The sequence below is a fragment of the Lutra lutra genome, chromosome 7, assembly GCF_902655055.1.
Source record: "Lutra lutra chromosome 7, mLutLut1.2, whole genome shotgun sequence".
Taxonomy (NCBI): Eukaryota; Metazoa; Chordata; class Mammalia; order Carnivora; family Mustelidae; genus Lutra; species Lutra lutra.
The window spans coordinates 63,784,319-63,796,085 of record NC_062284.1 but is presented as its reverse complement, the minus strand read 5'-3'; the positions used below and the strand labels follow the sequence as shown (position 1 = coordinate 63,796,085).

Genomic DNA, 11,767 nt, shown 5'->3' with positions numbered 1-11,767 from the left:
ATGGTCTTTCAAGAGACTTTCTACAGCTCAGTTACTCATAGTTTTTCTTGATCTACAGCAGTACTTGGGGAGCTTGTTGGAAATGCAGAATCTCAGGCCCCATCCCAAACCTACTGAATCAGAATCTGCCCTTTAACGAGATCCTCAGATGAATCTTTACGTTAAAGTATGAGAGACAATGATATAGTCATCCATTATAAAGATAGATGAAAGGGTGGGATGCAAGATCCCTAGGACACAGTCTATCTTTTATTCACATTTGTATCTCCAGCATTTGGCACAATACCTAATACCGTAAAGCAAATATTTTATGAATTAATTAAAGGAGAACACAAGCCTAAAGTAAAGTAAAGCAATGGTAACAGAGGAAAGGACTAATTGAGAAATATTTAAGGGTCAAAACAATTCGTTGACTGGGATGGTTAATTTTATGCATTAGCTTGGCTAGGCCAGTTTTTGGTCAAACACTAGTTGTTGTTAATATCCTTGTTGTAAAAGATTAACATTTAAATTAGTAAGCTCTGAGGTAAAGCATATTATCCTCCAAAATTTGGATGGGTCTTATCCAGTCAGGTAAAGGACTTAAAAAAACCACACCGAGGAAAAAGAAATTTTGCCTCCAGTCTGCCTTTGGACTCTGCAGCAGCAGCTCTTGCATGGGTCTCCATCCTAATGGCCAGCTCTGCAGATTTCAGAGTTGCCAGTTTCTATAATCTGTGAATCAGTTCCTTAAATCAATCACTCTCTCTCCCTTCCTCCCTCCCTCTCTACACATTCACACGCGCACACGCGTGTGTGCGCGTACTCCCGCATCTCATGCTATTGGTTTTGTTTCTCTGGATAACCCCAACTAGTACAGTGACTGATTGGATGTGGAGGGGAAGGGGATGGCAGAAGTAGAGGATGGTGCTTTTGGAGATTGAATGAGTGGTGGTGACACCAATCTATGGGTGCTGAAATAAAAAACATGAGAGCTGTCCTTGCTTCCTCTTACCCCCTAAATTCAGAACTGTTCAGTGGCCTGTTATTTTTAAATTTCAACTCCTTACTATAGCATACAAGGTCCTGTATGTTTTGACCCCTACCTCCCATCAGTCCACTATGTCATTCTCTCTCATTAACTTCATTGCTACTAGCTGTCTAAGACTACTAAGCCCTTTCCTATTTTTGGACTTTGTACTTGCTATTCTTTCTGCCTACAGTGTTCTTTCCACACATCTTTGCATGGTGTTTTTCTTTCAAATCAAAGTTCATATGTTACCTTTGCAGAAAGCTCTTCCCCGACTTCCCTCCTGCAAGAGGCCTCCGCCAGTTACTCTTATCTCATCACTCTGTTTTTGTCATAACATTTATCACAATCTCTAATGACCCTGTTTACATATTTAATGTCTCTTTGGAGTAAGGGACTTTGTGTTCTTTACTACTGTATTCCTATTACCTGGCATATAGTAAATGGTCAATAAACATTTTTGAAAATGACTGAATGGTGCCTCATCATAGTAAGGACTAAAGATAAATTAACTTATGATCTTCTGATCTTGACATTCTTGTGGGACGTCCAAATAGACATGTCTAGTATATATTTGGAACCACAGAGGCCTGGGCTATGGATAGAGGACTAAGAGTCATCTGATTATGGTGGTGGATGAAATCATGTGACTAGAGGCTATCTGATAATAGGACAGAATGAGAACAATCTTTGAAAGACATCAACATTTAAGGAGCAGCCAGAGAAAATAGGTATAGAAAGCATACTAAGTTAAAAAAAAAAAAAAGTATCCTTCCAGTTCTGTTGTTTTGTTTGTAAAAAAACTTAATTTTAAAACATTGTGGAATGTGGTATATTTGAAATTTCACTTATTGACATCAGGAGACCTGAGTTTTAGTCATTCAAATATCAGATTATATTGAACTGAACATTGAACACTAACGGTGAAGACTAGAGAAAGTGCACAATGATTCCTTATTTCCTGGAAATTGTCCTAGTACACAAGAGTAGGTAGGCTCCTAAAAGCTGTGTTTGCTTTCTTACCATAGCTGATTTAGGAAGGGCATAGCTGGTTTGGGAAGGTCAAAAGCAAATTGACTGTGAAGCTAATGAAGCTTTAGCTTCAGGGCCCCTAGTTACTTGGACTCCTTCCACTCTTCAAAGAAAGCCTTCCAAATTGTATATGCTTCAAACTCTGTAAAATCTGGAACTGCCTCTAAGTGGGATCTAAGTAACCCATTGGAACTATCAATTCTTTTTAGGTAGTCTCCAAAGATGGCCTTCCAATGAATAGTACTCAAGCCCTTATGTAGTCTCTTCCCCTTGAGTCTAGGCTAGCCCTATGATTCATTTTTAACCAATAGAATAGGGCAGATGTGACATGGGATGCTAGGCCATAACAAGCCTTGTAGCTTCCATCTGCACCTTTTGGAATGCTCACTCTGGTGGAAGCCAGCAGCCATGTAAGAAGTCTTACTACTCTAAGACTACCATGGTGTTTCAAACTAACTAGATGGAAAGGCTGTTTATGGACAGAACCGGAGATGGGAGTGAAAAAGCCATCTTGGGTATCCAGCCTGGTTGAGCCTTCATATGACTCCATCCCAAACACTTGAATGCAACTGCAGAAGACCAAAAAGCAAGAATTGCTCAACTGAGCCCCATCAACCTACAGATGAATGAGGGAGAAGTTATCTTACTTAAGCCTCTTAACTTTTGAGGCGAATCGTATGCAGTGATAACAGAAGGATTCTCTTTCCCAGGACTTTAGAATTTGGTGACTGATGACAGCACCCTGAAGGGAAGACCACAAACTCCTGATGAAGTGATGATTTTCCAGGCCACCTTACTTCCTTCTGCCCTCACTTGAGGTCCAGTTGTCCAGCTCCTCTTTAAATGTCATGAGGTACCCCAGCATCTTTCATTCTTGGCCTCAGCAAAAAATTTTAACAAAGTCCAAACTTTGAAGTGTGAGCTCATTCATTGATTTATTCAACAAATAATTATGGAGTGCCTACCCTATACCAAGGACTGTTCTAGGTTCTGGGGATATTAACATGAAGGTATGAATCTACAAGCAATTGAACATGGGTTTGGGGAGTTGGAGATGCTATGGAGAAATACATGGGCTATATGTATGCAGCCCTGATAAATTTGTTAAGCAAAAATTGAGAATTTATTCACAGTGTTGTGCATGCTGCTTTTTGAAATGAGGAAGCAGGGAAATAATTGTCTAGAATTATGTGCAACAAAATTCATTCAGTCCTTAAAATGAGTCTGTGATTCACATGTTAGTCTCTAGGGGTGCCCTATAATCATACATAACAGTATTATTTTACAGATGATCAGAGTAATTGATCAATGTTGGTTTAACAAATTTATATTAAAACCTCTGCCTGTAAGAACTTCATCATTAAAACCATAAGGTGGTAAATGACAACAGAAATGAAGCAGAGATGCCAGTGGCGGCTTTTTTTTAAGATTTTTTTTTTTTTTTAAATTTATTTGACAGAGATCACAAGTAGGCAGAGAGAGAGGAGGAAGCAGGCTCCCCAATGAGCAGAGAGCCCAATGCGAGGCTCGATTCCAGGACCCTGGGATCATGACCTGAGCTGAAGGCAGAGGCTTTAACCAACTGAGCCATCCAGGCGCCCCCCAATGGCTTCTTTTTAAGTGAGGTCCCTTAATTAAGTACCAAACTCAAAATCTCAGAGATAAATGAATTAAGGCTGAAGAGGTTTTAATTGCATATAGGACAAGTTAAGATATTTATAAAGTACCAAACTCACTGAGTCATTATATATGTAAAAAGATTGGATTTGTATTTGATATAGAAACAACTAGGGGCACCTGGACAGCTCAGTCGTTAAGCATCTGACTTCAACTCGGGTCATGATCCCAGGGTCCTGGAATCGAGCCCCGAATTAGTCTCCATGCTCAACCTCAGCAGGAAGTCTGCTTCTCCCTCTCCCACTCCCCCTGCTTGTGTTCCCTCTCTCGCTGTCTCTGTTAAATAAATAAATAAAATCTAAAAAAAAAAAACCCCAGAAAACTAATTGGGGGCACCTGGGTGGCCCACTTGGTTGAGTAAGTGTCCGACTCTTGATCACAGCTAAAGTCTTGATCTCAGTGTGGTGTGTTCAAGCCTCACACAGGGCTCTTTGCTGGGTATGGAGCCTACATTAAAAAAAAAAAAAGAAAAAAGAACGAATTGAGTTTTTCCTCTTAGCCCTCAGCCCTCCCAAAAAGCCTACTCAAGGATTTTGTAAGATGAATTGACAGCATCTGTCTCTGTTCAACTCCTATACATTTTCCTTCACTTAGTTTTATATGGTACCGTAAAATCTGAGAGGACCTTCCTATTCCTGTCCGTAAACTGGACAACCCATACTCTTCCTAGGACTTTACCAATCTCCTGGCCTCACACTGTCCACTAAAGGGTAGCACCCAGTGGATTAACCATTTGTTGTCTTAGAGGAAGAGATTACATTGTGTGGTGAATCAGGTCAACTTCTACAAAACTCTTAACTGGTGTCCCACCCACCCACTCTATTCCCTGTCAGCCAAAGTGATCTTTTGAAGACAAATCTGACCATATACTCCCTTGTTTGATTTTACAACCCCGCGCCCGCCCCCCCTGCCCCCCCACCCCCCAACCAAGCCTGGCTTTACATTCTTTCTAATAAATATTCTACAGATCTCAACTTAATGCTTTTCCAGCCAACCCAAGCCTGGCTCCAGACGAGATTGTGTAACTGGCATTCTTAAAGCCACTCTTCTCCTCTGTGACCCTTGTCCCAACATTGTCAGTTCTCCATACTAGACTGTAAGCTTGAGGGCAGTGTCAGGTTTGCTTTTTTCCGCCATTCGTAGAGCCTGAAATAGTGGCTAACACATAAGATGATGTTTTAAAATGACTTTTACTGTCATTAGGAAGGCTGCTTATAGTTACTTTCAACAAATATTGCCATCCATCAAACATAACATTAAAGGTCGTTATGTGGTAGCTACTAAAAGCTCTATCTAGTTCATTTGGTTAATCCATTAAGAAACTTCTAACTTGGCAAATCATTTGTATCAACCCCACTACCCCGACTTCTGAACCAGATCTCTCAAGCCATTCAGTACCGTTTTCTCATCACCCACTTTTTCCTTAACACTCAGCATATTTTCATCAAATACGTTAACATAGGTGACCGACCTCTCCATTATTACTTCCTGTCTTCATCTGAGTGTACCCTATTGCCCATGTTTTCCTCAAAAGAACAAGGACGTGTGGTATTACAATACCATGATTTTCCACTGCCCTTTCCTGCCCCTTCTAGCTTCAGACATCTCCCCAGACACTGTGCATATTATCTCCTGCATATCCTCAAGAGAACTAGCTGCTTTAGCATTTTCACTGTTGTAGTTATTTGTATATTGCCTCACAGTTTATAACGTGTTTGACATGTTTCATCTTTGTAATTCTGAAAGGTAGATCTTGATGCACCCTTTGCACAGAAAACAAACCAAGGCTCAGAAAACTTTGTCTAGTAAGTTAACCAGCATTTGGGAACTTGGAATCAGACTCTCTCTGAATGACCCTTTTACTAACCAAACTCCCAAGTCAACTATTCACCTTAAGTCCAGTCATTTCTTTCTAAAGATAGTAGAGGTACTGCAGTGATTCTCAAACATGTATGTGCACTAAACTCCATTGGAACGTAGGGAAAACAGTTATTAAATATTCCACCACAGCCAGGGGGTGAGGAAAATGAAGAGATGCGGGTCAAAGGATAGATATCCAGTTGTAGGTGGATCTAGTTTTGGGGATCTAGTTTACAGCACATTGACTATAGCTAACAGTGTGGTGTGTACTTGAAAGTTGCTATCAGACTAGACTTTTTTTTTTTTAAGATTTTTTTTTTTTTTTATTTGACAGATCACAAGTAGGCAGAGAGGCAGGCAGAGAGAGACAGGAGGAGAAGGCAGGCTCCCCGCTGAGCAGAGAGCCCGATGCGGAACTTGATCCCAGGACCGAGATCATGACCTGAGCCGAAGGCAGAGGCTTTAACCACTGAGCCACCCAGGCGCATCCAGACTAGACTTTAAATGTTCTCATCTCACCCTAACAAAAATGGTAATCGGATAAAGGATGTGTCCACTAACCTTACTGTGGTAAACATTTCACAATGTATGTGTCATCACACTGTACACCTTAAACTTACACAATGTCAATTTTACTCAGTAAAGATGGAAAAAAGTCTCACCAGAGAGATTGGGATGGAACCAGAGTACTGTTTTGTAGCTATGTGGTTCATGTTATTTTGCCTCATCTTAGGCTCACCATAATCTGGTTATTTGCTATCATCTTCTTCTCAAAATTCGCCCCTTTATTCAGATTTTATTCTACTTCCTCAAACAGTAGTTCCAGAAATTGTGATTCCTCGTGTCTATAACCTACTCTGTGTACCTTACCTGTATGTCCTGAAGATATCAGAGAGGAAAGTAATGTGAAAAAATCATGTAACTGTAACCAAAAAAAGCACTACACAAACATAAGCTGTTATTGTTTCTAATGGCTGATAAAATATCATCAAAGAAAAGTGTTTCCATAAAACTTTTATTTATCCCCACAACAACCCTGTGAGGTAGGGTGATCAGGGCATTTGAAGATGAGAAAACTAAGTCTACATTACTTGTTCACGGCTATACTGCATAGTAAATATGTAGAAATTAAACTGAGATTTTTTTTTTAAATATCCATGACTTTTATATTGATTCACATGGAAAAAGGCAGAGAGAATATTAACTCCCCCCTACCTTAATGCCAAAAGGACACTACCTTGAAAAATCCCATTTCAAAAGATGAAAGTAGTATTTCATTGCTTATTTCTACAAAGATTTATAAAATAAAAAAATAGTGAAATATTTTACAGTTAATATATATAATGGTCTCATTCAGGGATGTCCTCCAGCTATATATATGATCAACTATTCCAAGTCCTAGAAATGCAAACTCTTAAAAAGTATGAGACAAGAATGATAATGAGCAGTAGCCTGAATCTTCTTTATTATTCCTCCATGTATCTTGAGTAAGTTCTGTGAAATCTGATCCCAGTTAAAAAAAAAAAAAAAAAAAGGAAAAAACCAACGAAAAACTACCACAGAGACATCCAGTAAACCTTTATTTAGTTGCCTATTCTCAAACCACTGTCACATTATTTAAAACAGTGATTTCCCAAAGCTGGCTATTAGGATCACTTGGAGAGCTTTAAAAGAAAAAAACAGAACTCTCAGGCCCCACTCTAGATCCACTGAGACAATTGTGTAGGCCTAGGCCTCAGGAATCTATATTTCTTAAGCTCTTCAGAGTAATTCTAATGGTGAGGTTTGGGAACCACTGATATATTTTAAAATACTAATAACAAAACCAAAAAGTAACTAAGTGTAAACTTGCTGCTCTCTTACCCCTTTTTAAAAATTTCTCAAAACACATTATATCCCCAGAACTCTTGCCTCTGGGCAAGTAATTCAAGATACAGAGAAACATTTTATAAAAAATGTATCCTAGTGAGTGAGACTTGGATTCCAATAATAATTTAAGTGGCATTTAAATACAAGATACTGAGTTTTGTGGTTCTTAATCTGAAATTTTAAAATGTGTTTTATACAGGTTCCTAGCAGGCTTTCACCTTCAGAAGATAGTAAAAGTAATGACACAATCAAGCATATGAGCACTGAAAAAATACTATACTCAAATATAGCTCATGAGAGGAATAAGAAAGTGAATGAATGACAACCTAAGGCCTTTTGGCCCATACATTTTTGTTCCCAGTCCACTCTTCCCCTATAAGGGGAAATAAAATAAACATTCTTTCCTAGTTGCTTGGCATAGTTATTCAGTGGGTAACTATTAACTAAGTTAATTTAGATACACAAGATTAAAAGAGGTAACAAATAAATACCTAGGAAGACAAAGAGAAGTCAGTTCAGAAAACCTTAACTATCTAAGGATGTGGTATATAACACCATCATGTTAGTACAATTAAATGAAGGCTTCAGTGTCCTTTACATTTCAGCATTATGTGATTGACACAAGATGTGGAAGAGATCTGTCCTTATGAAGAATTCTGTGCTCGCTGTAAAGATTTGTAGGAATAATGAAATGCTTTCTTCATTGATGAGATGAAGTCTCTCTGTTTTTCAGGCAAGTTGACTGGACAAAACAATGAAAACGAACTTCTTTAGAAGGTTGAATGAAAGTACTATCTAGCTGAAAAAGTCATTGGCCAAAGATAACTTTTTTTAAACCATTCTATGTTTAACATAAAACAAAAACAAAACAAAAAAAACCAACAATAACAACAACCAAACAAACCAGAAAAACCAGAGAAATGTAAAAAAAACAATGTACACATCCATTTCACTGACAGGTACAAGAAAATAGCCATTTATAGAAGTTACAATGCTTTCAACAATCCCCCGCCCCCGAATTTTGGGAAATAAGATAAAGCCATTGGGTAAATAAATATACATACTAGCTAATATAAAACAATTATGGTTTCAAATCGTTATCAACTCTTTTAAGACTCAAAGAGAAATATTGTGATATAAATCTGATCAGGGCTACATATATTACACAGAATTAAAAAACACAACTGATTTAAACATCCTAACAATAATACAAATATTTAAAAGAATGTCTTAAAAGCCAGACATTTATCACTGGAAATATCACAATTGTAGTATGTACTTCAGATATGTAATGTGTATATAGGTCACTTTTGCTGTGTCTTATCAGGTATCCGTCTCTCCTGCATTTCCTACAGTCAGTTTTTAAAGAGTTCATGTTTCCTGCATGAATTGAAGCAGTTGGGCACATCTCAATTCACAAAATAGACACCTCCACTTAACTAAAGGGAAGTGTTTAAGATAACATTTACCAAGAGCTAAAGAAAAGGGGTAATGAGAAGGTAAAACATTAAAGTGGAAGGAAACTGGATAACTGTCTCTTCATAAATTATTTTAAATTTTTTATTAACAACAAATTTAAAATGACTGAAATCAAGTAATGAAGAAAAATAAATTGGTCTCAAGAAATTCTCTCAGGCCATATAATTTCTCTTGATTTCTTTACAGAATCTTGTTATGCTAGATTCCTTTGTCAGTTGACTTAAAGAACTCTCCTAGCATGGGACTGAAAACACCTTTACCATTAATAAAAGATGATTAAAAGTTGGTGTTTATTTTAAAGTGCCCATAGGCATAACATTACAGGTGCTTACATTTCCCTTTCAGTTACGGGAAAGCCCTTTGAGACTGTTTACTTAATTAGAAAAGCTTTCAGCAATTGTAATGCATGCTGAAAGCTTAGAATTTGTATAGGTTTTGGGTTTTACTGTTTGAGCATTAAAGGGGAGCAAGGAGAAATGTAACTAGGTTCACAATTTTGAGCAAGAGCATATGTAAAGGTAACGTATGTACATTTTATTTCAAGAAAGACAGAAGACAAACAGCATAAAGATGCCCAGATGCCCTAAAGATAAATACATTTCAAAGATTCTCATTAAAATGAATCTGGAGTATTTTTTCCTGCAAGCAAAATACCTTTCTTTAAATTAAAACAAAAACAACCAAAACAAACAAACAAATAAAAAAAAAAAACCAGTATTCTGAATTGCAAATGCTTTGCTTTTTTTTTTTTTTGCAGAATATCTGCCATGATTATTTTTTTAATGAATAAGGATTTTCCACAAAACAGGCTTGCTCTACATGCTAGGTTTTTTAAACAGTTCAGTGACACAATATGCTAACTACATACACAACAGATAATATAGTAAGAAAACACTCAACCTGATGAAAAGTTAAAATCTTCATTAATACACTGAAAATTGACATAACTCATGCCTTTAAAATCAAAAATACAAAAATTAAATGTTTTCCTAAAAAGATTTCCTTATTTTAAGGATTCATTTGAAAATGAAGCTGCATGTAATTTGTACAATAAGTTGTACAAGTAAACAGGTAATATACATAAAAAATTAAGTGACATACTCCTCAATTATCAGTTGTCCACCTTTAATTTCCAATACTGTACTTTCTTAACAAGCATACAAAATATCAAACTTCTCTTTAGAAAAAGTGCCGTTCTTTGACATCCTTTACACAAAAACAGTCTGAGCCTGTGGCATGTTAATGCAGTCGAGAGGCAAAGCATACTAACTTTTACAAATTCTACCTTCCATAAAAAGCCTCCCGAAAAGGAGATTACACGCCACTATAAAAATATCAACCTCTTGTGGTAGCTGCATTAGAGAACCAAGGCTTGACGACTATTTTCATATAGCATAGAAAACCACTATGAGAGCATATTAACTGCATTGGTGGCTGGGAGTTTACTGTGCCACAGGATTATGCATAGCTACTGTAAGGTACCAAGACTGTTACACAGAGTTTTAAATTGATTGTAACCAAGAGCATAACAGAGGTACTACCAGCCCATGCAAAATAACTAAAAATACTGAGTCACTGTGCTGAATACTTCATTCCTGGAGAAAACCAAAGGCAGCAGTAACCAAATCAAGCCCAACAGGTGACCAAACTCATTCTCCTCAAAGATTGGTGAGCACAGTGAAGTCTGAGGTATACCTTTATCCATTAAATCTGTGTGCCACTGCAAGATATTACCATTTGGGAACACATGCCATCACAATGGTTTAAATCTTTTGAATATTAGTCATTCATATATTCTTATCTACCCAGTCCTTTGATTTTTTTTTTTTTAAAAGATTTCACCTACAGTAGAATATTACAGAAACAAAATATAAATGCATGTCTTTCTAAATGAAACTTACATGGACTAAAAGTAGAGAATATTTTTAAACAAATATACAATATGCAGGCAGACAAAGCAGGAAAACGGCCATTCAAATGTATAATAAAAAACTAAAAATTGACTATTTCCAGAAAACTATGAAGCGCCTCAACTAAAAGGAATGCATAATGAAAATCTAATCTAATACAGGTCAAAAATGTAAAAAGGTTATAAACCTTAACAGGAAAAATAAAACAACTTTTACTGGCCATTCCTGTTGAAATGAGAATCTTAAAGTAACAGAAAAGTGGCTACAAACCCACTTAGAGCACCAAACAGAGAGAAAATAAAAGTCCATTTTCATCTCTGTTATTATCATAAAATCCTGTGTGACTACAGGTCAAACTGCTGGTGGCAGAAACAGAATTCTTTATAAACTGCAGATGTCCTGTACATAAAAAAATTTCACTGGAGTTGCACTAGTTCTAAAGACTCTTCTGTTTTAGCCTACCTACTGTATGTATTCAATCTGAGATAAAGTCTCTTTCTGTAACCCTTGATTATTATTGGGCACCAAAGATAAGAAAAGCAAGACGGGGTACAAAAATGCAAAATTTCAACAGTAATGGCAATGTTTTTGTCTTAGTCCAAAAGGGTCCTGCATTCTCTCCCCCTTCAGTGATTTGACAAGTCTTTGTACTTAATCTGGGGGCAGCAAATCATGCAAGCGAAATCTGTCTCTGATGTGAGGTCGAACATCTTCATTCTGTGTGGAGAAAAAGACATTTTTAAAAGCCACGTAAATTTCAAAAATATGATTCTCATAACATTCTTCCTTTGCAGAGAAAATATACAGTTTATTTTACAACTTATATTATTTTGTTTGGCCAATATAAAGCTACTATGAAGAAGCAGTTAACTTAAGAATTAAATTTAGACTAAAAAAACCAAACCTGTCATTCAGGTTTTAATTCTGTAAA

At 37.0% G+C, this 11,767-nt stretch overlaps 1 protein-coding gene across 8 annotated transcripts in view; it reads right to left on the bottom strand.

Annotated features, from left to right (window-relative positions):
- Window positions 1-7,132: 7,132 nt before the first annotated feature.
- CTDSPL2 (CTD small phosphatase like 2) overlaps window positions 7,133-11,767 on the bottom strand; it is a 79,430-nt gene continuing 74,795 nt past the window's right edge. For all 8 annotated transcript variants that reach the window (XM_047735756.1, XM_047735752.1, XM_047735750.1 and 5 more), the window contains one exon: window positions 7,133-11,553. In XM_047735756.1, the coding sequence (XP_047591712.1) occupies window positions 11,488-11,553 (66 nt within the window). In that variant the 3' untranslated portion in view covers window positions 7,133-11,487. The remainder of the gene's footprint in view (window positions 11,554-11,767) is intronic.